This window comes from Tachyglossus aculeatus, chromosome 13 (genome assembly GCF_015852505.1).
Source record: "Tachyglossus aculeatus isolate mTacAcu1 chromosome 13, mTacAcu1.pri, whole genome shotgun sequence".
Lineage (NCBI taxonomy): Eukaryota > Metazoa > Chordata > Mammalia > Monotremata > Tachyglossidae > Tachyglossus > Tachyglossus aculeatus.
Window position 1 is genome coordinate 3,536,535 of NC_052078.1, and position 26,488 is coordinate 3,563,022.

Consider the following 26,488-nt stretch of genomic DNA (forward strand, 5'->3'; position numbering starts at 1 on the left):
AGGTCGTTTATTCGCAGAGTCTGAAACAGGCCAGAAGCCACAGCAGGCTGAGCCGTCCAAACCTTTCCCGTCTCTCCGAGTCCCCCAGCTCCCGCCCGCCGAGCTGGGCAGACCCTTCCCTGGGGGGGGGGTGGAGGGAGGTGTCCGTCCTGCCCCCCACCCCCTCGCACAGCCCTCCGTCCCATGTCTTTTCCAAGGCCGGCATCCCTCTCGAACGCGACTCCTAAACCCAAAACCTAGCGCTTGTGTCCCACCCCCGCCCCGACCGCCAGTCCCGGATGCCTTTCCCTGCCCTCGGTGGGCAGGGAGCGGGGAGAGGCCCTGGCGGATGCCGGGAATCCTCCAGACCCTAGCACCGACAGGCCCCTCTGGGCTGGGGGGGCTCCCTACCCCCCTCCAAAACCCCAACGCGGTAAGAACTGGGCTCAGAGACCTCCGGGCCTCCTCCCTAACACTGATTTGATGCCCCCCGTTGCCGGGACTACGCCAAGCTTTTAAAAACCTTTCCAAGGAGCCCGGGGCCGGTTTTTTGAGAGAAAAAAAATCGGCGGAAGAACGGTGACCAGGGAAAAAAAGCGGGCACGACCGAGATTGACCTCCTTCTGTCCCCCATGTCTCCCCCATCCCCACTTCCAGACGGGTGGTTACACAACACAGCCGCTCCCCAGCATCCTCTCAAGTACCGCCCCGGCAGGATTGGCAAGGCGGGGATGTTCCGTGACCCCAAAGTCCAACAGGGGCAACGCGGGCGGCACCGATTCCATCCCGCCCCCAGTGCCAACGAGGCACAGCCCTACCTCGGTCCCCCCGCGAGAGTCCACGCCGGCCCCCCAAGCAGAGGGGCCGGCCTCGGTCCAGCGCCCCGGGCCGACGTTTAAAAGCGATCGAGTTCAATAAATTAAAACGGAGGCGCTTCTCCGGCACGCCCCCCGATCTCTCCGACGCCCCTCCTGCGGCGCGGGGCGGAAGCCAGCCTGAACGGGCGCGGCCGGGGTGGGTGGCGGGGGCCGGTGGCCACCCCCGTGGGCTCTCAGCCGGCCAGGTCCGCCGCGGAGGGCGGGCACCCGGCCACCGGAGTCCCCTCTCCCCTCCGGACCCCGGGGACGGTGCGTGTGAGTGAGCGTGTGAGGGTGTCGGGGCGGGCGGGGAGGGAAGGGGTGGGCGGCATCGGGGGCGCTCAGAGTTTCTTCAGGCGGCTGTACATTTCCCGCTTGCTCTTCTCGCCGGCCCACGTCCGGCTCTTGGTGCGGAAGCGCTTCAGGTCTTCCTTGAAGTCCTCGTGGTGCATGGGGCGGTAGCCGGGGGGCTCGCAGAAGGACTGGCCGGGGGAGGGGAGAGACCACCCCGCATCAGGGTGGCATCAGACTGTCCCGACCCCACCCCAGCCCGACCTCTTCGTCCCTCCCCTCCTCTGCCGGGGGACGCCACTTCGCGTCCAAAGCCCCCCTAAAGATCCCGCCTCCAGCACAGACCCACTTTTCTGGATTCAGGTGTACTGTGAGCCCACTGTTGGGTAGGGACTGTCTCTATACGTTGCCAGTTTGTACTTCCCAAGCGCTTAGTCCAGTGCTCTGCACATAGTAAGCGCTCAATAAATACGATTGATGATGATGATGATGAAAGTTGGCAAGGAAATTCCCAGGGATTGCATTTCCCAGGAAAGACTGAGCCCCTTCCTTCCTTCCTCTCCCCCTCGTCCCCCTCTCCATCCCCCCAATCTTACCTCCTTCCCTTCCCCACAGCACCTGGGTATATGGATATATGTTTGTACATATTTATTACTCTATTTATTTTACTTGTACATATCTATTCTATTTTATTTTGTTAGTATGTTTGGTTTTGTTCTCTGTCTCCCCCTTTTAGACTGTGAGCCCACTGTTGGGTAGGGACTGTCTCTATATGTTGCCAATTTGTACTTCCCAAGCGCTTAGTACAGTGCTCTGCACACAGTAAGCGCTCAATAAATACGATTGATGATGATGATGATCATGAAAGTTGGCAAGGAAATTCCCAGGGATTGCATTTCCCAGGAAAGACTGAGCCCCTTCCTTCCTTCCTCTCCCCCTCGTCCCCCTCTCCATCCCCCCCATCTTACCTCCTTCCCTTCCCCACAGCACCTGGATATATGTATATATGTTTGTACATATTTACTACTCTATTTTACTTGTACATATCTATTCTATTTTATTTTGTTAGTATGTTTGGTTTTGTTCTCTGTCTCCCCCTTTTAGACCGTGAGCCCACTGTTGGGTAGGGACTGTCTCTATATGTTGCCAACTTGTACTTCCCAAGCGCTTAGTACAGTGCTCTGCACACAGTAAGCGCTCAATAAATACGATTGATTGATTGATTGATTAAACTACCCACTTGAAGCCATTTGTAAATAATTTTAGGCCTATCCCCTGCCTTAGGGTGGAAGCCCCTCGTGGGCAGGGAAGGTGTCATTTGATGTCGACAGTAGCAGGCCGTACTAAGTGCTTTACGTATTAAGCGCTCAATACAGTGCTCTGCACACAGTAAGCGCTCAATAAATACGACTGAATGAATTTTATGTTATACTTCCCACGCGCTGCATCCGTGGAGGATTAAACAAATCCCGCTACTACTCTCTCCCTTTCCTATCTGATCTTCTCACTTCCTTCTCCCCAGTGAACAGTGTCCCAATTGTAAGCTCCCTGTGGGCAGGGAATGAGCCAACCAACTCTGTTGCGTACTCTCCCAAGCGCTTAGCGCAGCGCTCTGCGCGGTAAGCGCTCGAGAAATACGACGAAATATCTCTCCCCCTTTTAGACTGTGAGCCCACTGTTGGGTAGTGACTGTCTCTATATGTTGCCAACTTGGACTTCCCAAGCGCTTAGTCCAGTGCTCTGCACCCAGTAAGCGCTCAATAAATACGATTGATTGATTGATTGATTGACGGATTGATTCGCGCCGGACCTGGCCCTCACCCTTCTCCCTGCCACACGTCCCCGTCTTCAAAGCCCTCTTAAAATCCTGCCTCTCCCAGGAAGCCTTCCCTGATGAGGTTCCGCTGCCTCAGTTTACATCGTCCTAGTCGCTGCCCCCGACGACCCACCCCCTTTACCGGTCAATCATCGGTACGTATTGTGCAGTTGAGTGAAGAGCGCTGTACTAAACACTCTTACTGATCCTCCGTCTTCCCCTGATCGTCAACTATTTGGGTCCTTAGGAGGCCAAACTTAGCCCAGCGCTGGGCATGTAGTGAGCGCTTAATACCGTAATTATTTGTACTCTCCCAAGCTCAGGACTCTGCCCACAGTAAGCACTCAAATACCACTGACTATTATTAGAGGAGGGCAGCGTGGCCTAGTGAAAGAGGCAACGGAGACTCAGTTTCTTTGTCCCACCTCTGTCACTGGCTTTGTGTACGTCCTTGGGCAAGTCGCATCTCTGGGCCTCAGTTTCCCCACCTGTTAAATGGGGATAAGCCGCTACAATTCGTAAGCCCTGGGAAAGTCAGGAACCGCGTGCCTGAGAAGCACCGTGGCCTAGTGGACAGTGCACGGGCAGGGGTGTCTAGTTTCGGCTCTGCCCCTCGTCCGCTGTATGACCTTGGGCCAGTCACTTCCCTTCCTCTGTGCCTCAGTTACCTCGTCTGTAAAGTGGGGGTTAAGGCTCTGAGCCCCACGTGGGACACCGCTGGACCGTGTCCAACGTGATTACCTTGTATCTACCCCAGAGCTTGGAATAAAATCTGGCTTATTGCATGAGCTTAAATACCATTTAAAAAAAAAATAAAAGGGATTTGATCACCTGCAATTACAGCCAACCCCAGGAGCTAGCTTCTAACCCACTGCTTCGCACAGAGTTCACCCATTCATTCATTCGATCGTATTTATTGAGCGCTTACTGTGTGCAGAGTCAGGTGCTTAATAAATACCTTTGTTACTAGAAGCTTGAGGACGGAGACCGCTCGATATTCAGCCCACAGCACTTATGTTCGTAGGCCAAATTGATTTTAATGTTGGTCTCCCCCTCTAGACTGCAAGTCCCCTGTGGGCAGGGAAAGTTTCTACCACCTTTGTTGTATTATAGCTATATGTTGCCAACTTGTACTTCCCAAGCGCTTAGTACAGTACTCTGCACACAGTAAGTGCTCAATAAATACGATTGATTGATTATACTCTCCCAAGCATTTAGCAGTATTCAGTTCCCAATTAGTGCTCAGTAAATGCCGATGTTGGCTAATAGCATACGCTCCCGGGCGCTCAGTACAGTGTTCTTCACCCTATAGTGAGCCCCACCATTGACCTGAGGTAAGATGGGCCCATCCCCTTATCTGAAAGCCCACCTTCACCTTGAAGGCCCCCACCCCAGCCAAATCCCTCCCTCCCCAGCCCCCACTAGCCGATTTGGACTTCCGCTGGTTGCTAGGCAGCGTGATCGAGTGGAAAGAGCTCGGGCCCAGGAGGCAGAGAACCCGGGTTCTAATCCCGGCTCTGCCACTCGACTTGGGCAAGTCCCTTCACTTCCTCTAAGCCTCAGCTCCCTTTGCAAAATGGGGATTGGAGAGCTGTTCTCCCTCAGATGTGGGACCTAAGCATCCCGGAGGTCCCAACGCTTGGCGTAATCCTTCACGTAGCGCTTCTGTTACAATTACCGTTATTATAATGTGGGTTTTTGAGCATGGGCGCCTACCGGCCTCTGTCTGAAACGGTGTCCGTCCTCCCCTTTGCCCGGCCAGATCATCTGACCCCTCGCCACCACACCCTCGACCCTCCCGTCCTCACCTGGCACTTGGAGAAGAAGTCCTTGTAGCCTCCTTTCAGGACGTACAGCTCGGGGTAGTGGAGTTTGGGGTATTCGTTCCCCAGCCGGTCCCTCTTGCGCACGAAACGGCACCTGGGGGAGGGAGAAGGGACGGGCTCAGCCCGACTGACGCCCCCAGGAAGCCCTCCCTCCCTCTCCCGGACCGCTGGCACGCCCAGGACACCGGGGCCCGGCGCCAACCACCTCCGAGAGGCCCCACGGCAGGTGGGAGGCGGCAGGGACTGAAACAGCAGCCCGGATGCTTGCTTTGAGGAGAACCCCCCCTCTCCCCAGACTGTGAGTTCGTTGTGAGCAGCAATAGGTCTGTCTGTTGCTATACTATCCTCTCCCAAGCTTTTAGTACAGTGCTTTGTACACAGTAAGCGCTCAATACATACAATCGAATGAATGAATGAGAGGGGACACAACCCGTTTGTTGGTTTTTTTTTTAAGTCAGGACGGGTGGGAGCCTGGTGACCGGTCCACGGCCCGGCCGTCATTTTCCTCCTGTCAACTCTGAACAGAGGGGATGGGGGTGGCCGCGCGACAAAGCTCCTTGAGGGCAGGAGGATCACAATATCTATTAAACTCTCCCACGCGCTCGGGTCGGTGTCCTTGGACGAGTCATTTCACTTTTAGGGCCACGGTCAGACTCGGAGCCAGCAGTCGGACAGGGGTTCTGGGTCCAGGGCCCCCCCAAACCGAGTCCTCGGTATCAGACTCGCTCTGGCCTGCTCATTCCAGTCTTCGCCTTCTGAACGCTCCCTCCCCCCAACTCCACAGCCCTTACGTCCATATCTTTAAATTATTCTAAATGACTCATTTATTCATATTAGCATCCGACGTCCCCCCCCAGCCGGTTAGCTCCTTACGGGCAGGGACTCCTAATTCTGTCGTATTGTACTCTCCCAAGCGCTTCGTACAGTACGCTGCACATAGTAAGCGCCCAATAAACCTGACTGGTTGACTGCAGATAACGCCACAGGGCGAAGTGTGGTCGCTTGGGAGGAGGGGTAGCGGGATCTGCAGGGATGCCGGCCCGGTGCCAGGCTTCCCGCCCAATCCCAGGTCCCAGACTCACATGCGGGGCCCCCGCTCCGAGGAGAACTCGCAGTGGAAGACGACGATGACGCGCTTGCCGTTGGCCGGCAGGATGGGCTTCTTCAGCAGGAAGGCCTCCACTTCCTCCTCCATGTGTAGATTGACCGCGCCCTGGCCAGAGACGACGAGGTAAGCTCCAGCCCCCCATCCACATCAATTATGGTATTTGTTAAGCACTTACTATGTGGCAGGAACTGTACTAAGCTCTGGGGTGGCTACAAGCAAGTCAGGTTGGACACAGTCCCTGTCCCACATGGGGCTCAAAGCGTTAACCCCCATAGTACAGATGAAGCAACTGAGGCCCAGAGAATTGGCGTGACTTGTCCAAGGTCATTCAGTAGAGCAGCGGCAGAGCCGGGACTAGACCCCACGACCTTCAGACTCGCAGGCCTGTATTTCTATCCACTATGCCATGCTGCGACATGTTTTGTTTTGTCGTCTGTCACCCCCTTCTAGACTGTGAGCCCGTTGTTGGAAAGGGACCACCTCTATATGTTGCCGACTTGTACTTCCCAAGCGCTTAGTACAGTGCTCTGCACACAGTAAGCACTCAATAAATACGCGTGAATGAATGAATGCTTCCCTATGCCACATGAGAGGAAAGGCCCAGCCACTCAACCCCACACCCCTAGGCTTAATCCTGGCCCCACAGCGAGGCAGCGCGGTCGTTGAGTAGGAAGACCCGGGTTCTAATTCTACCTCTACTGCTTGCCTGGGGTGTGACCTGGACTGTGAACCCCATGAGGTCAGGGATTACGTGTGTGACCTTGGGCAAGTCACTTCACATCTCTGGGCCTCAGTGAGCTCCTATAAAATGGGGATTAAGATTGTGAGCTCCATGTGGGACAACCTGATTATCTTATATCAGCCCTAGCGCTTAGAACAGTGCTTGGCACATAGTAAGCGCTTAACAAATACCATAATTATTATTATTATTATTATTACGTCCAACCTAATCGACTTGTATCTACCGCTCTGCTTAGAACAGCGGTCGACACATAATAAGCACTTAACCCTTAACTTAGCACTTAACTTCTAGACTGTGAGCCCGCTGTTGGGTAGGGACTGTCTCTATATGTTGCCAACTTGTACTTCCCAAGCGCTTAGTACAGTGCTCTGCACACAGTAAGCGCTCAATAAATACGATTGAATTGAATGAACTTAACCCAACACCATTTAAAAAACAAAACCAAAAAACACCACCACTTGAATCCCCATCTGACAGGAGCAAACAGAGGCAGAATTAATACCTGTTCTCTCCGTCCTAGACTGGGACCCCCCATGACGGACATTCATTCAGTCTTGTATTCATTCAATCGTATTCATTGAGCACTTACTGTGTGCTGAGCACTGTACTAAGCGCTTGGGAAGTGCAAGTTGTATCTAACCCAGTGCTTAGTAGAATCTGGCACACATTTAGTGCTTAGCAAATTTCCCAATTATTCTCATATCAATCATATTTATTGAGCGCTTACTATGTGCAGAGCACTGTACTAAGCGCTTGGAAAGTACAAATTGGCAACACATAGAGACAGTCCCTACCCAACAGTGGGCTCACACTCTAAAAGGGGGAGACAGAGAACAGAACCAAACATACCAACAAAGTAAAATAAATAGGATAGAAATGTACAAGTAAAATAAATAAATAAATAAATAAATAAATAAATAGAGTAATAAATATGTACAACCATATATACAGGTGCTGTGGGGAAGGGAAGGAGGTAAGATGGGGGGATGGAGAGGGGGACGAGGGGGAGAGGAAGGAAGGGGCTCAGTCTGGGAAGGCCTCCTGGAGGAGGTGAGCTCTCAGCAGGGCCTTGAAGGGAGGAAGAGAGCTAGCTTGGCGGAGGGGCAGAGGGATCGGGGGCATTCCAGGCCCGGGGGAGGACGTGGGCCGGGGGTCGACAGCGGGACAGGCGAGAACGAGGTACGGTGAGGAGATTAGCAGGAGATTCTCATTACCCACCCTCATGAGCTGCCCCCTCTAGAATGTAATCTCGTTGTGGGCAGGGAATGTATAGTTGTCGTTGTATTGTCCTCTCCCAAGTACTTAGTACAGTGCTCTGCGCACAGTAAGCGCTCAATAAATACGACTGAATGAATGAGCCAACCAACCCAGGCCAAGCTTTAGTGCTACATTCAGGGCCAGTCAGCTGTTCTCCCCTCCCCACCAGCACCAGAGGAGCCTCCGGGAAGGGCCGACATTTCACGAGAGAACATGCAGCGTTGCCCCCCAGCCCCACCTTGATGTGGCCGCCCTCGTACTCGTACGGGTAGCGACAGTCGATGATCACGCACTCCTCAATGAGGCTCGCAAACTTCCCGTTCAACACCGAGGCCATCTGCGCAGAGGGCGGGCGGGGGAGAGGGAAGAGACGAGGATTGGCCTCACGCTCCAGTAGCTTGGAAAACCCTCCAAGCCTCGGGAGTCGGGGCCTCCTGTGGACTTACTATTTCCGGGGAGATGTACTTCAGATCCTGGTGCTTCCCGGTCACTGTGTGGAAGAGGTAGACCTGAAAGGAAGGGGACGGTCTTTTAGACTGTGAGCCCACTGTTGGGTGGGGACTGTCTCTATATGTTGCCAATTTGTACTTCCCAAGCGCTTGGTACAGTGCTCTGCACATAGTAAGCGCTCAATAAATACGATTGATTGATTGACTGTCTCTATATGTTGCCAATTTGTACTTCCCAAGCGCTTGGTACAGTGCTCTGCACATAGTAAGCGCTCAATAAATACGATTGATGATGATGATGACGGGGCAGGGAGGAAGGTGAGACCTCGTCCTGGGCAGAAAAGAGGAAGCACAGGCTCCAGAACGCGTAATTTGGACCCTGCCTGCTCCCCCAAGGCCCAACGGAGCCCGCTGCAGGGGCTGGGATGGATCCTACCCTTCCTTGTCCTCTTCGGGCCCCGCGAGGCGCCTCTCAGGCCCCAGGCTGAGCCGCGGCCCTGCCCGTCCCCCCGGTCCCGCGTCCCGCTGGCCGACCGCCATTCCCAACCTCTCCGTCCCAGCCGCCGGTCCTCTGGAGGGGTTTGGGGCGGGGGGGGTCTCACCTTTGAGAAGTCGCCGATGAGATCCCTGTGGTCACCGTCCAACATGCTCTCGATGGCCTCCGAGGCGGGCGGCAGGGGCCTCGCCGGCCCTGGGCTCTGTGGGGACAAGCCGGGGGTGGGATTGTCGTGATGGGAAGCTCGTGGGCAGGGAACGTGACAGTTAAATTGGAACCTCCCAACTGCTTAGTACAGTTCAGTAAGCGCTCAGTAAATAATAATAATAATGATGGCATTTATTAAGCGCTTAGTATGGGCAAAGCACTGTTCTAAGCACTGGAGAGGCTACAATAATAATAGAAACGATGGCATTTATTAAGCGCTTACCTTGTGCAAAGCACTGTTCTAAGCGCTGACAGGGGATCAGGTTGTCCCACGGGGGGCTCACAGTCTTTAATCCCCATTTTACAGATGAGGGGACTGAGGCCCAGAGAAGCGACTCGCCCAAAGTCACACAGCTGACAATCGGCGGAGACGGGATTTGAACCCGCGACCTCCGCCTCCAAAGCCCGGGCTCTTTCCACGGAGCCACGCTGCTTCTCAATCATCAATCGTATTTATTGAGCGCTTACTATGTGCAGAGCACTGTACTAAGCGCTTAGGAAGTACAAATTGGCTGAATGAGTGATTCCGTGCTTCTCTCCCAGCCCAGGTTAGCTTCCCCACAACAGTCAACCGAGGGGCCTCTCAGAGACCCACATCTCTCCCACAGGCCTTGCCACAGGAAGCTTTTTCAACCAAAAAGTCGCTCCACTTGGCTGTTCTTCGGCCAAGTATTATTATTTTTGTTAACGGTATTTGTTAAGCACTTATCACCGTCCAGACACCCTACTGAGCGCTGCAGTTCGGTTGGACACAGTCCCTGTCCCGCACGGGGCCCACGCTCCTAACTCCTCAATGAGGTAGCTGAGGCCCAAAGACGTGAAATTACTTGCCACACAGCAGACAAGTGGCAGAGGCGGGATTAGAACCCAGATCCTTCTGACTCCCAAGCCCGGGCCCTATCCGCTCTGCTCCTCTTAAGGCAGGCAGGTCTGGGCCTCCGGGGGATGAGTGACTTCTTCCGGCCACCCGGGCTGGAAGGGAGGCGTCAGGGGGCTGGAGAAGGGCGATCGGGAGTCCGTGAAGGGGGATCTGGAATACAGGAAGTCTCAGGCAGGCCAGAGGGGAAACAGAGGCTCGGGGGAGAGAGAGTGGAGGTTGAGGGGGGCCTATTATCCACTTGCAACCCCAACATGCCTACAACAGGGCTACGCTATCAACCTGATCCGCACCACCCTGCCCTCTCCCATCAGAGACGCGGTGTGGCGTAGTGGCTAGACCCCGGGCCTGGGAATCAGAAGGACCTGGATTCTAATCCTGGCTCTGCCACACCTCTGCTGGGTGACTTTGGGCAACTCACTTCACTGGTCCTCAGTTCCCTCATTTGTAAAATGGGGGTGAAGACTGGGAGCCCCATGTTGGGCAGGGACTGGGTCCAACCTGATTAAGTTGTATCTACCCTAGCCCTTATAACAGTGCTTGGCGCATAGTAAGTGCTTAACAAGTACCACAATTATTATTCCCATCAGCAGCAGCTCTGCCAGTCCTGCTGGCCCCTTAAATCCTAGTTCACCAGCACTGCCACCCGGGAAGTCATGGGGAAGCAGACCTGGATGAGGGCTAAGTGCCATAAATGATGATATTATTATTATTATATTATTATTATTATTATGTCCCCTGTAGGGCCTCCGCAGACCTCTCTGCTTCTAGCCCTTCACTCGGGGCTAGACCCCCATCTGCAAGGGGGTCCAGCCCCCTGGGAACAATAATAATAATAATAATAATGATGGCATTTATTAAGCACTTATTATGTGCAAAGCACTGTTCTAAGCGCTGGGGAGGTTACGAGGTGATCAGGTTGTCCCACAGGGGACTCACAGTCAATCCCCATTTTACAGATGAGGTAACTGAGGCACAGAGAAGTTAAGTGGCTTGCTCGAAGTCACACAGCTGGCAATTGGCGGAACTGGGATTGGAACCCATGAACGCTGACTCCAAAGCCCGGGCTCTTTCCACTGAGCCGCGACCTGGCAGACGGACCCCCCTCCCCAGCTCTGTCCTTCCCTGCCTTTTCCCCCCATCTGGAAAATGGGGACAAGGCCAACCTGGGTGGCGGTCAGCCCGAGCAAGCAAGCTCCTAGATGGGGGGGGAAAATTAGGTCGCGGCTGTTCCGTTCACATGAAGCCACCCTCCTCTCTCAGAGGGACGTGGGCACTGGAGGCTGGGGCTGAACTAAGGCCTCGGGCGCTGTCTTTGGGCCGCTCCTCCGGGCAGGGGATCCCGGCGACCTCACCTGGGTCGGGTCCGGCGGACAGGCCGCTTCTTGGTCCAGGAGGCCAACGCCGCTCTTCCTCCTCTTGCTGTTGGTCACGGATGCGCCCTCCCGGGACCTCTCCGCTCTCTTCAGCGCAGGCCGGGCCAAGGGGGTAGGCGTCGACGGGGATTCAAACAGCTTGCTCCGCTTGCCCTGAGTGACGCACGCATGCATACGCGGCCTGGGTGAGTGCCACACGCCAGCAAATCACACCCAGGCCCTGCCCCTGTGGCCACCCACCGGGAGCCCGGCTTTCCGTTGCCCGTCACCCGGGTTCACCCCCGCCCCGTCCCCAGGGGTTGACCAACGCCTTGGGGTTCCATCCCCAGTCGGAGCCTTGGCATTCATTCAGTCATTCAATCGGATTTATTGGGCGCTTACTGTGTGCAGAGCACTGTACTAAGCGCTTGGGAAGTACAAGTCGGCAACAGACAGAGACGGTCCCTACCCAGCAACGGGCTCACAGTCTAGACTGTGAGCCCACTGTTGGGTAGGGACCGTCTATGTTGCCAACTTGTACTTCCCAAGCGCTTAGTACAGTGCTCTGCACACAGTAAGCGCTCAATAAATACGATTGATTGATTAGAAGGGGAGAGACAACAAAACAAAACATGGAGACAGGTGTCGAAATCGTCAGAACAAATAGAATTCTAGCTATATGCGCATCATTAACAAAATAAATAGAATAGTAAATATGTGCAAGTAAAATAAAGAGTAATAAATCTGTACAAATATATATATACAAGTGCGGTGGGGAGGGGAAGGAAGTGGGGTGGTGGGGGGGATGGTGAGGAGGAGAGGAAAAAGGCAGCCACGGGATACCACCAATCCAGGCTTTCCGGGCACAAGGAGGAGAAAGAAGAATGCCTACGTGGGGGAAGGGGCGGAAGGGTGAGCTTCCTGGGCTTAAAAAGAACAGAAACTAAATAACACCCCAAAAGAACACACGTACAATCACACACACAGAAAATTCAGGTCCAGAGCTGTCAAGCGAGTTCAGCCCTCAAAGGGAAGGGGACTGGAGACCAGTTCTTCCCTGATAGCTCAGAGTCCAAGAGGAGAAGGGCCAAGCCCCCTTCTGTAGGGAAGAGAGCCCCAAGATCCAAGCAGGTGGAGCCCACCATGGACCCCAGAGCCCCCCAATAAACAAAATGTGTCTGTTTATCGTTCTACTGTACACTCCCAAGGGCTTAGTACAGTGCTCTGCACACGGTAAGCACTCAATAAATAGGACTGAATGAAGGAATCAGACTCCTGGGACAAAGCGGAGGGGACGAGAAACCGCCCTCCAGACTCACGTGGTTGGCCGCTCTCCTCATGACCAGGGGAGCCGTCCAGAGACTCGCCATGCCAGAAGGAGACTCCTCATCATTCTGAGTGGGGAAAAACATAATAATAATAATAATAATAATGGTATTTGTTAAGCGCTTACTACGTGCCAAGCACTGGGGTTGATACAAGGTAATCAGGTTGTCCCACATGGGACTTACAGTCTTCATCCCCATTTGACCGATGACTTCACTGAGGCACGGAGAAGTGAGGTGGCTTGCCCAAAGTCACACAGCTGACAAGTGGCGGAGTCAGGATTAGAACCCACATCCACCAATTCCCAAACCCGGGCTCTTTCCGCTAAGCCACGCGGGGCTGACGGAGGGATTAATCTGTTGGGGGCCGGAGGGGGGTTTCTGCAATCCAACGGCCACGACCCACAGAGCTTGACCCCTGACGCTCGACTCCAGCCAGCAAGGACTCCACGGCTCGGGATTCGGCCGGGACGACGGACAGCCCTAAGCGAGGTCTTGTAGTAAGTAGGAGGGCTACGTACTGAGAGCACCCCACTGAGCTCGACACCCACCTTCAAGTCATCCCCATCGAGGAGGTCCAAGAAGCCGTCGTCCTCGTCGGCCAGCGAGGAGGGCAGAGGCGACTGCGGCAGGAAGAGGGGGATGACGTCCAAGAGGTCGCCGGCGTCCTTGTCACCGGGGGAGAACTGGAACGCAGCGTTCCGAGTATGTCACCGCCCCGGCTCGCGGGGGGTACGGACGCTCTCCCACCCAGTCTCCGGGACTATCCCCGTGTCAACCGGAGATGCTCCCCTGTTAAAGGATTTCCATTCCCTTGTTCTTTATGCCCAAAGCTTTCACCAGGCCTCGCCTCAGACCTTCCCAGACTGAGCCCCTTCCTCCCCCCCCCCATCTTACCTCCTTCCCTTCCCCACAGCACCTGTATATATGTATGTACATATTTATTACTCTATTTATTTATTTATTTTACTTGTACATATCTATTCTATTTATTTTGTTAGTATGTTTGGTTTTGTCTCCCCCTTTTAGACTGTGAGCCCACTGTTGGGTAGGGACTGTCTCTATATGTTGCCAATTTGTACTTCCCAAGTGCTTAGTACAGTGCTCTGCACTCAGTAAGCGCTCAATAAATACGATTGATGATGATGATGATGAAGAGCAGCAAGAGCGGGGGGTCACGAAAAAGCGTCTGCCAAGGGCAGGGCCAAAGGGCCCTCTGATGCCAGTCCCAGCATTTAGTTGCCCACACACCCAGCAGCATGGGCTGTCAGCTTCCTAACACCATCTCTCCAAGGAGAGACAGGCTGAAGCGCTCCCCCTCGCTCCGCTCACTAGTCCGATTACATACTCGAAGTCACGCGGGGGCTAGAGCCCCGGAGCGGCAACCCCAACGACCCCCTGTGAGAGTCGTACCCAAATCCCGGTCCAGCGCAGCCCCCGTCCCTCAAGAGACCGGAGATTCAGAGTCGGGGCTCTCCGACTCGATCGGGGTCCTGGTCCCCACACCCCCCGAGTCGGCCCCGACTGTGACCGGGCGGCTGAGAGGACAGACCAGTCTCGTCCTCCCCAGCCCTCGCCCCCGTCCCCAGGAAGGCATGCGACGAACCATCCGAGCGGGGGCCGAGTTCTGCCTCAGGGCGAAGGCATCTTTTCCCTCTCCCGGGCCCTGCGAAAGCGGGCAGCCCCGAGCCGCAGGCCTGGCCGGCTTCTTGAACTCAAACGCCTCCTGCAAGACAGGGTGGCCCACGTTCTCCGCGAGTCCGCCCCGTTGGGGGAGCGGGGAGGTGGGCCTCTTGCCTCAAGGCAGGGGGAGGGACACTAACCTGTCACTGACTACCATTCATTCGTTCCGTCGTATTTATTGAGCGCTTACTATGTGCAGAGCACTATACTACCATGCAGACCCTCGGATCTCCGAACAGCCCCACTAGCTAGGAGACAGGAACTCTTCCTATCTTAAGGCCCGTGGCGGGACTTTAAACCCCAGATGGGCCCCCGGCCTCCTCAGGGTTCACCGGTTCTGCCTTCCGCTCCCTGAATTTCCCAACTCGGCTCACCCCTCTATTTAGGACCCCGCCCCGGGCCCACCTAATAATAATAATGATGGTGTTTGTTAAGCGCTTACTATGTGCAAAGCACTGTTCTAAGCGCTGGGGAGGTTGCAAGGTGATCAGGTTGTCCCAAAGGGGGCTCACAGTCTTAATCCTTGTTTTACAGATGAGGGAACAGAGGCCCAGAAAAGTGAAGTGACTTGCCCAAAGTCCCACAGCTGACAGTTGGCAGAGCCGGGATTTGAACCCATGACCTCGGACTCAAAGCCCGTGCTCTTTCCACTGAGCCACGCTGCTTCTCCTAATTACAAGCCCCTCGGCTTTCCAGGCTAAATCAGGGGACACGAAGCAGAGGGAGAGGCTACCCGATCAATCGGTTGATAATGTTTGCTGTACTGGAAGGGAACAATCCTTGGAAGACTCAATCCCTACCCTCGGGGAGTTGACAATGCACGGGACATAGGCGTGCCTGGCCGCCTCCTTCATTAAATTGTAGATGCCGAGGGCAAGGTCAGAATCTCGGTCGTTGGACACTGCTTTGGGACACTTATGCATCAACTGTATGCTTGACTTTCTAATCAATGCTATTTACTGAGCGCGGTGCACTGGACGAAGCGTTCGGGACCAAACAACAGAGCTGATGGACACAATCTTACTCAAAGCAAGAGAAGTCCTTGGGTACTCATTTTCACCTCTCCAACTACCACTACTTACTTATTATTATTAGAGAAGCAGCGTGGCTCAGTGGAAAAAGCACGAGCGTGGGAGTCGGAGGCCATGGGTTCTAATCCCGGCTCCGCCACTTGTCAGCTGCGTGACTTTGGGCAAGTCACTTCTCTGTGCCTCAGTGAAGTCATCGGTAAAATGGGGATAAGGATTGTGAGCCCCACTTGGGACACCCTGATCGCCTTGTATCCCCTCAGCGCTTAGAACGGTGCTTTGCACATAGTAAGCACTTAAATACCATCATTATTACTATTATTATTTGTTAAACTCTGCTTCCCCTCCCTGCTAGAATGGTGAGTCAAGGTTGCTCTCCCAAACACTCACTGCCAGAATCTAAGCTCCTTGAAGGCAGGGATTGAGACTCTTCTCCCAAACACAACGTTCGTGGCGGCAACCAAGCCACCATCGATCAATGGACTGTTGCGCGCCCAGGACGTGATCAGTACAGACGGGAAAGGGCCTCCTGGGAGCCAAACGGGCCCGGGATGAACTGTCACGTGCCCACCGCGGCTCAATCTTTGCCCCCCCGGACACCCGACACTCACGTTCTCCTTGTTCTCATCGCCTTGCTGGAAGACATCACAGTCGAGGGGGTCCAGGTGGCTCTTCAGAGCGGGGCTACAACCCAGCAGCCTTTGCTGTCAAGTGGACGGGGTAGATTTGGGTCAGCGAGAGCACGCGCGGTCAGAGGGGCCACGAGAGAGATGGCTCCCGGCTGGTCGTTCTGCGGCTGGCCCGCTAGCCAACTACTAGAGGAGCCAGCCTGGGTCGCGGGAGGACGTTCTTCAGTTGTTTGTGACGGGCAACGTTGCTTGTGACGACCACATTCCCCCCTTATCTTACAGGAGTCCCTCGGCTTGCTGGTCAACCAGCCTGAGACATTATCGCCTTGATTCGATCTCGCTACGGGTGAAGGTTTCCCGGCCCAGACTCCCTCAACGCCCCCCACCTCAAGGGACACGTGGGCCTTTCTCTCTCCGAGGCAAAAGAGGGGAGAACAGGGGGCCGATCTTCCAAAGCCACCCCCACGGGGTCCCCCCACCAGCAGCAGAGCGTACGGGAAAAGGGGAAGCTTGCTTACCGGAAGGGAATTGATTCGTCTCATGGGTTTGCAGAGGCTGTAAGGAGGGCAGAACGGGAGACGTTTAGCCGCGGCGGGGTGCTGAGACGGAAATCGGGATTGACTTCCGTTTCAGGTGACTCCCACACCCAACACCCCACAGCTTTGGGCTCGGGAACAGAGACAACTCCACCAATCCTGCAGAAATCCAGCTGCTACACCCAACCTGCGCCTTCGGCCTGGGCCTTTCTTTTTTTTAAACAGTATTAAGCGCTAGGTGCCGGGCACTGTACTAAGCACTAGGGCAGATACAAGCTGGGAAACAGCGGGCCTCAGTTTGAATCCCCATTTTACAGGCGGGGAAACAGGCACAGAGAAGAGAAGCAATTTGCCCAATGTCACACAGCAGGCAAGTGGCAGAGCTGCAGCTAGAACCCGGGTCCGTGCTCTATCCTCTAGGCCACGCTGCTTTTTATTGGATGCCTCCGCTAAGCCCACCTAATGGAACAGGCCCGGGAGTCACAAGACCTGGGTTCAAGTCCCCTTCCCCACCTGTAAAATGGGGTCTGAAATCCCCATGTGGGAAATGGACTGATCTGATCATCATCATCATCAATCGTATTTATTGAGCGCTTACTATGTGCAGAGCACTGTACTAAGCGCTTGGGAAGTACAAATTGGCAACACATGGAGACAGTCCCTACCCAGCAGCGGGCTCACAGTCTAAAAGGGGGAGACAGAGAACAAAACCAAACATACTAACAAAATAAAACAAATAGAATAGATATGTACAAGTAAAATAGAGTAATAAATATGTACAAACATATATACATATACACACATATACATATATATACATATATACATATATATAACATATATATATATATATATACTGATCACCATCCCCCTGCCGTAGTGTTTAGCACACAGTAATAACACCCCAGTTATTACAAGAGATAGACAGCCTTTGAGATCTCAGCCTACGGGAAAGGGCTTGGTTTCGGGTCTCCGTTTGCCCGACAGAAATGTTATAACGAGCCCAAACGTACTTTTCCTTGTTGTCCGGGGGCCCGGGAGAATCCAGACAGCAGCCTGCGGAAAACCAGAAAAGGATTTCTTTTACTCCACCCCGATCTTACAGGGTGGCTGTCCACAGCCCGCTGCGTTCCTGCTTTCCGCCTCAGTCTCGGTCCTCAAAGCTGGGGAGATGGGGGAGGGAACGCTCATTATCCGAACGTGAAGTCAGGGGCTGGAATGATCCTGGATGGAAGCGGCCATGATCCCAGAGGAAGGGGGAGGATTCTGCTCAAGTGAGGGAGGAAATGATTGCTTCTGTGCACGTTTGCACTCAGGCTAATAACCTGGTATATAGTAATAATAATAAATAATTAGGGCATCTATTAAGCGCTTACTATGTGCCAAGCACTGTTCTAAATACTGGGGTAGATACAAGGTCATCAGGATGGACACTGTCTTAATCCCCATTATACAGATGAGGGAACTGAGGCACAAAAAAGTGAAGCAACTTGCCTGAGGTCTTAAAACAGGGAAGCATGAAGCCGGAATTTAGAACCCGTGACCTTCTGATTCCCAGGCCTGTGCTCTAGCCGCTACGCCATGCTGCTTCCAAGTGCTTGGCCGAGTACAATGAAGCTCGTTCCCCGCCCGCAAGGAGCTTCCACTCTAATGGGGAAGTGAATTGTCCCCATCAACCTCACCCACCCTTTCTCCTTCACTGCTCATCAGCGCCCTTTCCTCCTGCTAACCATCTGGGGGAAGGGAAAGAAGAGCCAACTTAAAAAAAAAAACAAAAATTGTGTGGGAGATGGGCAGGCAGACCTGTTCCTCGTTTCCTTATGAGCCAGTGGTTTTTCCCTGGTGTCTGCAGTGGACTTTGGGCAAGTCACTTCTCTGTGCCTCAGTTACCTCATCTGTAAAATGGGGATTGACTGTGAGCCCCCCGTGGGACACCTGAACAGTGCTTTTCTCTAGACTGTGAGCCCACTGTTGGGTAGGGACTGTCTATAAATGTTGCCAACTTGTACTTCCCAAGCGCTTAGTACAGTGCTCTGCACACAGGAAGCGCTCAATAAATACGATTGATTGATTGATTGGAGGCAATCAATGGTACTTGAGCACTTACTACGTGCAGAGCACTATACTAAGCGCTTGGGTGGGTACAATATAACAGAGTGGGTAGACACGTTGCCAGCCCGCAACCTCCCCTAGGGACGAAGAATCGAAAGGGAGCGGAAAAGCGGACTCCCCGAGCCCACGGCAGGAAATGTCACCCAACAAGGAACATGGCAGCTCCCCTCCATTTTGCACGGGGACAAAAGGAGGCAAGAATTTGAGGGATGGCGGCAGGATTCAGGCTGGAAATCCACCATTTTGAGTCTCTCCAGCCCTGCCTGGAAACTCTTAGACCCTGTCAGACAGCTGTGGGGCCCCCCCTCACCCTACGATCAATCAATCAATCGTATTTATTGAGCGCTTACTGTGTGCAGAGCACTGTACTAAGCGCTTGGGAAGTACAAGTTGGCAACATACACGGAGGGGCACCCCTGACTTAGGGTCCAGGGAGACCAAACCTCCACAGCAGTTGGAGAAGCGGCCCGGGGCCTCCAGGCCTCAGCTCCGCTCACCGCTCCGAACCCCTTCGCATCTCCGGGAGGAATCCGGCAATAAGGCAGCCTGGGGAGGGAGGGCTCATTCCCACCCGGGACGGATACCTGAATCCGTAGACTCGGAAGAGGTGGTTCGTGGTAGCCCACCGCCGCCGCCGTTTCGCGTTTCCAGCTGCTGCTCGCATCCGCTGCAACAAAGGGCTAGGATTATTCCCCCGCAATTTCCTAAGTCCGGCAGGAGGGGCCAGCCTCATGGGACGCTTTACTCATTTCATCATAATTATCGAGCGCTTACTATGTTCCAGCGCTTGGAACAGTGCTTTGCACATAGTAAGCGCTTAACATATACCATCATTATTATTATTATGTGCAGAGGCTACTACGCGCTTGGAAGAGTGCAATACGACAATAAACAGACACCCTCTTCCTATCTTAACAATCCGCTCGGTGGCTGCTCGCACCAGGAGAGGAGGGCAGTGGTCGAGGAACCAGTAAGCGCTTAGTACAGTGCTCTGCACATAGTAAGCACTCAATAAATAACCAGTAAGTCCTGGATCGCAGGCCCGTTTGGGTCTCACGGGGGTCACCCGTCTTCCAATCAATCAGTGGTCTTTACGGCGCGCTTAATGTGTGCGAGCACTGTATTAAAAGCTTGGGAGAGTACGATACAACAGAATTAGCCAACGTGCTAACCAGAAGCAGCAAAACCCAAGCTGAGTCAAGGCCCTACTGAGAGCTCACTTCCTCCAGAAGGCCTTCCCAGACTGAGCCCCTTCCTTCCTCTCCCCCTCATCCCCCTCTCCATCCCCCCCATCTTACCTCCTTCCCTTCCCCACAGCACCTGTATATATGTTCGTACATATTTGTTACTCTATTTATTTAACTTGTACATATCTATTCTATTTATTTTATTTTGTTAGTATGTTTGGTTTTGTTCTCTGTCTCCCCCTTTTAGACTGTGAGCCCACTGTTGGGTAGGGACGGTCTCTATATGTTGCCAACTTGGACTTCCCAAGCGCTTAGTACAGTGCTCTGCACACAGTAAGCGCTCAATAAATACGATTGATGATGACGATGACCCCCAAACCCTCCCCAGCTGGCCTCAGTTGCCACGAGCTGTTTTCTCTTGGGGGGTAGGGACGGGTAATCATCATCATCATCAATCGTATTTATTGAGCGCTTACCGTGTGCAGAGCACTGGACTAAGCGCTTGGGAAGGACAGGTTGGCAACATATAGAGACAGTCCCTACCCAACAGTGGGCTCACAATCTAAAAGGGGGAGACAGAGAACATCATCATCAATCGCATTTATTGAGCGCTTACTGTGTGCAGAGCACTGTACTAAGCTCTTGGGAAGTACAAATTGGCAACATATAGAGACGGTCCCTACCCAACAGTGGGCTCACAGTCTAAAAGGGAGAGACAAAACCAAACATACTAACAAAATAAAATAAATAGAATAGATATGTACAAGTAAAATAAATAAAAGATAAATAAAAAATAAAAAATAAAAATAAACAAATCTTATTTTGGGGGCAGGAGAAAAGTATAAGGCAACAGAGGAGCAATAAGGGAGGGCTTGAAAGCGGTCTCTAGACTATAAACTCCTTGGGGGCAGAGATTATAAAACTGTAAGCCCATTGTGGGGGGGAACTGTCTCTCTTTATGGTTCTATTGTACTTTCCATGGGCTTAGTAATAACAACAATAATGATGATGGCATTTGTTAAGCAGTAATAACAACAATAATGATGATGGCATTCGTTAAGCGCTTACTATGTGCTAAGCACTGTTCTTAACGCTGGGGGGGATACAAGGTAATCAGTCTTAATTCAGGGCTCTGCACACTGTAAGCGCTCAAACACGACTGAATGAATGCTTATTGTTGTATGGTCCTCTCCCAAGCGCTTAGCCCAGTGCTCTGCACCCCATGCGCTCAACAAATACAAACGAACGCCAAGGATGGAGGAAGCATGGAATGCGATGAGAGGCCATATATTAGGCCCAGTCCCCCCATCCCTTTTCCGGGCTGAATTTCGGAGAAGGACGGCAGGGCCCTGTGTACGTGGGGGGAAAGAGAAGTGCGTGCATGGAATTCGGCTGGATTCATTCATATTTATGAAGCACCTACTGTGCGCAAAGCACTGTACTAAGCAATGTATTTCTAGACGGTGAGCCCATTGTTGGGTAGGGACCATCTCTATATTCATTCAATCGCATTTATTGAGCGCTTACTGTGTGCATAGCACACAGTATATATAATAATAATAATAATAATTGGCATTTGTTAAGCGCTTACTATGTGCAAAGCACTGTTGTAAGTGCTGGAGAGGATACAGGGTGATCAGGTTGTCCCATGTGGGGCTCACAGTCTTAATCCCCATTTTACCGATGAGGTGAGGCCCAGAGAAGTTAAGTGACTTGCCCAAGATCACACAGCAGACATGTGGTGGAGTCGGGATTCGAACCCATGACCTCTGACTCCAAAGCCCGGGCTCTTTCTACTGAGCCACGCTGCTTCTCTCTATATATATATGCTGCCGGTTTGTAATAATAATTACGGTATTTGTTAAGTGCTTACTATGTGCCTAGCACTGTTCTAAGCGCTGGGGTAGATACAAGGTAATCAAGCTGTCCCACATGGGGCTCACAGTTCTAATCCCCATTTTCCAGGTGAGTTCACTGAGGCCCAGAGAATAATAATGATGGCATTTATTAAGCGCTTACTATGTGCAAAGCACCGTTCTAAGCGCTGGCAAAGTGAAGTGACTCGCCCAAGGTCACCCAGCAGACAAGTGGCGGACCCGGATTTAGAACCCACATCCTCTGACCCCCAGGCCCGGGCTCTTGCCACTGAGCCACGCTGCTTCTCAGGTACTTCCCAAGCGCTTAGTACAGCGCTCTGCACAAAGTAAGAGCTCAATAAATAATAATAATGATGGCATGTGTTAAGCACTGTTCTAAGCGCTGGGGAGGAGACAAGGTGACCAGGCTGTCCCACATGGGCCTCCCAGTCTTCATCCCCATTTTACAGATGAGGTAACTGAGGCACAGAGAATAATAATGATGGCATTTGTTGGGTGCTTACTATGTGCCAAGCACTGTTCTAAGCGCTGGAGGAGATCCAAGGTGATCAGGTTGTCCCATGTGGGGCTCCCAGTCTTCACCCCCATTTTACAGATGAGGTAACTGAGGCATAGAGAATAATAATAATGCATTTGTTAGGCGCTTACTACGTGCCAAGCACTGTTCTAAGCACTGGGGGAGATCCAAGGTGATCAGGTTGTCCCACGGGGGGGCTCCCCGTCTTCATCCCCATTTTAAGCGCTTAGTCCAGTGCTCTGCATGCAGTAAGCGCTCAATAAATATGACAATGAATGATTGAACAATACTAATAATGATGATGGCCATTTGTTAAGCGCTTACTATGTGGAAGCATTGTTCTAAGCGCTGGGGGGATACAAGGTGATCAGGCTGTCCCACGTGGGGCTCCCAGTCTTCATCCCCATTTTGCAGATGAGGTCACTGAGACACAGAGAAGTGACTCTGTGCCAAGCACTGTTCTAAGCGCTGGGGGAGAACCAAGGTGATCAGGTTGTCCTACGGGGGGGGGGGGGGGGGGGGGGGGGGGCTCCCAGTATTCATCCCCATTTTAAGCGCTTAGTCCAGTGCTCTGCACACAGTAAGCGCTCAATAAATATGACTGAATGAATGATTGAATAATAATAGTAATGATAGTATTTAAGTGCTTACTACGTGCGAAGCATTGTTCTAAACCCTGGGGGGGGGATACAAGGTGATCAGGTTGTCCCACGTGGGGCTCACAGTCTTAACCCCCATTTTGCAGATGAGGTTACTGAGGCACAGAGAAGTTAAGTGACTGGCCCAAAGTCACACAGCAGACATGTGGGGGAGCCGGGATTAGAACCCATGACTTCTGACTCCTAAGCCTGGGCTCTTTCCACTGAGCCACGCTGCTTCTCTGAATGAACACTAAGCGCTTGGAAAGGTCATCATCATCATCATCATCATCATCATCAATCGTATTTATTGAGCGCTTACTGTGTGCGGAGCACTGGACTAAGCGCTTGGGAAGGACAAGTTGGCAACATATAGAGACAGTCCCTACCCAACAGTGGGCTCACAGGCTAAAAGGGGGAGACAGAGAACAAAACCAAACATACTAACAAAATAAAATAAATAGAATAGATGTGTACAAGTAAAATAAATAAATAAATAAAGTAATAAATCTGTACAAACATATATCCATATATACAGGTGCTGTGGGGAAGGGAAGGAAGTCGACTGGGCAACGATCGTGTCTTGGGTGGGGGTGCAAAGGGGGGGAGGGAGGATCCAAGGTGATCAGGTTGTCCCACGGGGGGCTCCCAGTCTTCACCCCCATTTTAGAGAAGCAGTGTGGCTCAGTGGAAAGAGCCCAGGCTTTGGAGTCAGAGGTCATGGGTTCAAATCCCGGCTCCACCAATTGTCAGCTGGGTGACTCTGGGCAAGTCACTTCACTTCTCTGGGCTTCAGTTCCCTCATCTGTAAAAAGGGGATGAATAATAGTAATAATGATGGCATTTGTTAAGCGCTTACTATGTGCAAAGCACTGTCCTAAGCGCTGGGCGGATCCAAGGTGATCAGGTTGTCCCACATCATCATCAATCGTATTTATTGAGCGCTTACTGTGTGCAGAGCACTGTACTAAGCGCTTGGGAAGTACAAGTTGGCAACATATAGAGACAGGCCCTACCCAACAGTGGGCTCACAGTCTAAAAGACACATGGGGCTCACAGTCTTAATCCCCATTTTACAGATGAGGTCACTGAGGCCCAGGGAAGTGAAGTGACTTGCCCAAAGTCACCCAGCTGACAATTGGAGGAGCTGGGGTTTGAACCCACGTCCTCGGACTCCAAAGCCCGGGCTCTTTCCACCGAGCCACGCTGCTTCTCAATCAATCAATCAATCAATCAACCGTATTTATTGAGTGCTTACTGTGTGCAAAGCACTGGACTAAGCGCTTGGGAAGTACAAGCTGACAACATATAGAGACAGTCCCTACCCAACAGCGGGCTCACAGTCTAGAAGGGGGAGACAGAGAACAAAACCAAACATACCAACGAAATAAAGTAAATAGAATAGATAGGTACAGGTAAAATAAATAGAGTAATAAATATGTACAAACATATATACAGGTGCTGTGGGGAAGGGAAGGAGGTAAGATGCAGGGGATGGAGAGGGGGAGAGGAAGGAAGAGGCTCAGTCTGGGAAGGCCTCCTGGAGGAGGTGAGCTCTCAGTAGGGCCTTGAAGCGCTTAGCAAATACAACCATTATTATTATAATGGTATTTATTAAGCGCTTACTATGTGCAAAGCACTGTTCTAAGCGCTGGGGAAGGTTACAAGGTGATCAGGATGTCCCACATGGGGCTCACAGTCTTAATCCCCATTTTGCAGATGAGGTCACTGAGGCGCAGAGAAGTGAAGTGACTTGCCCAAAGTCACCCAGCCGACAATTGGAGGAGCCGGGATTTGAACCCATGACCTCTGACTTCCAAGCCCGGGCTCTTTCCACTGAGCCACGCTGCTTCTCTTATTAGAGAAGCTTCTCTCTTCAGTGCTTCTCTCGTTCTCTGTCTCCCCCTTTTAGACTGCGAGCCCAATGTTGGGTAGGGACTGTCTCTATATGTTGCCAATTTGTACTTCCCAAGCGCTTAGTACAGTGCTCTGCACATAGTAAGCGCTCAATAAATACGATTCACGATGATGATGATCAGTGCTTCTCTTATTAGAGAAGCAGCGTGGCTCAGCGGAAAGAGTCCGGGCTTTGGAGTCCGAGGTCATGGGTTCAAAGAAGAGCCCGGGCTTTGGAGTCAGAGGGCATGGGTTCGAATCCCGGCTCCGCCACCTGTCTGCTGTGTGACCTTGGGCAAGTCGCTTTACTTCTCTGAGCCTCAGTTCCCTCATCTGTAAAGTGGGGATGAAGACTGTCAGCCCTCCGTGGGACAGCCTGATCTCCTTGTAACCTCCCCAGCGCTTAGAACAGTGCTTTGCACATAGTAAGTGCTTAATAAATGCCATTGTTATTATTATTATTATTATTATTATTATTCAAACCCCGGCTCCGCCAATTGTCAGCTGGGTGACTTTGGGCAAGTCACTTCACTTCTCTGGGCCTCAGTTCCCTCACCTGTAAAATGGAGAATAAGACTGTGAGTCCCCCGTGGGACAAACTGATCGCCTTGTAACCTCCCCAGTGCTTAGAACAGTGCTTTGCACAGAGTAAGCACTTAATAAATGCCATCATTATTATTATCATCATCATCATCATCATCAGACTAACAAAATAAAATAAATAGAATAGATAGGTACAAGTAAAATAAATAAATAATGTCCCTGGGCCTCCAGCTCCAGCCGAGCACTGCCACTTTTCAGTGGAGGTTCCTACCTCACCCTCTTCCTCCTCCTCCTCATCAATCGTATTTATTGAGCGCTTACTATGTGCAGAGCACCGCACTAAGCGCTTGGGAAGTCCAAATTGGCAACACATAGAGACAGTCCCTACCCAACAGCGGGCTCCCAGTCTAAAAGGGGGGAGACAGAGGAAAAAAAAACCAAACATACTAACAAAATAAAATAAATAAATATTATTTATTTGTCATAAATACATTATTATTTATTAATAATATTATTACTATTATATATAGTATATATGTATATATATACTATATATGCATATATAGTATATATAGTATATATGTATATATATACTATATATGCATATACAGTATATATGTATATATGGTTGTACATATTTATTACTCTATTTATTTATTTATTTATTTATCTTACTTGTACATTTCTATCCTATTTATTTTGTTGGTATGTTTGGTTCTGTTCTCTGTCTCCCCCTTTTAGACTGTGAGCCCGCTGTTGGGTAGGGACTCTATGTGTTGCCAATTTGTACTTCCCAAGCGCTTAGTACAGTGCTCTGCACATAGTAAGCGCTCAATAAATACGATTGATTGATATTATATAATAATAGGGGGGTCCTGCTCATACTAACAAAATAAAATAAATAAATAGTATTTATTTTTAATAAGTAAATTATTATTTATTAATAATAATATTATTATTAGATAGTAATAGGGGGGGTCCTGCTCACCTGCCCAGGCCCCTCAGCTGGTCCATGGTGAGGGCGAGGCTGGTGACCGGCGAGCGGGGCCCGGCGGGGAACAGGGCCTTGACCACGGGGGTCGGGGGGCTGCAGGCGGCGAAGAGCAGGCGGCGACGGTGGTGATGGGGGGGATGATGGTGATGGTGGTGGTGGTGGTGGTGGTGGTGGTGGTGATGGTGGTGGGCAAGGGGCAGGTCCGGGCCCAGCTCCATAGGGGCGGCCACCCCTGCCCTGACCTCTGACCCCCCCGACCGGAA

The 26,488-nt window shown here is 52.0% G+C and overlaps 1 protein-coding gene across 2 annotated transcripts; it reads right to left on the bottom strand.

The window, feature by feature from the left end:
• CDC25A (cell division cycle 25A) lies at positions 1–26,475 on the bottom strand. 2 transcript variants are annotated; one of them, XM_038755627.1, is made up of 15 exons: positions 26,220–26,475; positions 19,158–19,240; positions 17,475–17,517; positions 16,444–16,480; positions 15,908–16,000; positions 14,192–14,311; positions 13,137–13,271; positions 12,580–12,654; positions 11,261–11,434; positions 8,928–9,023; positions 8,323–8,385; positions 8,115–8,213; positions 5,852–5,982; positions 4,752–4,863; positions 1–1,318 (listed from the first exon to the last, which is right to left on the bottom strand). In XM_038755627.1, the coding sequence occupies exons 1-15, from the start codon at positions 26,441–26,443 to the stop codon at positions 1,178–1,180; spliced, it is 1,626 nt and encodes a 541-aa protein (XP_038611555.1). In that variant the 5' UTR covers positions 26,444–26,475; the 3' UTR covers positions 1–1,177. The 2 variants fall into 2 exon arrangements, with proteins under 2 accessions (XP_038611555.1, XP_038611556.1); XM_038755628.1 differs by lacking the exon at positions 14,192–14,311.
• Between the last annotated feature and the right edge of the window lie 13 nt (positions 26,476–26,488).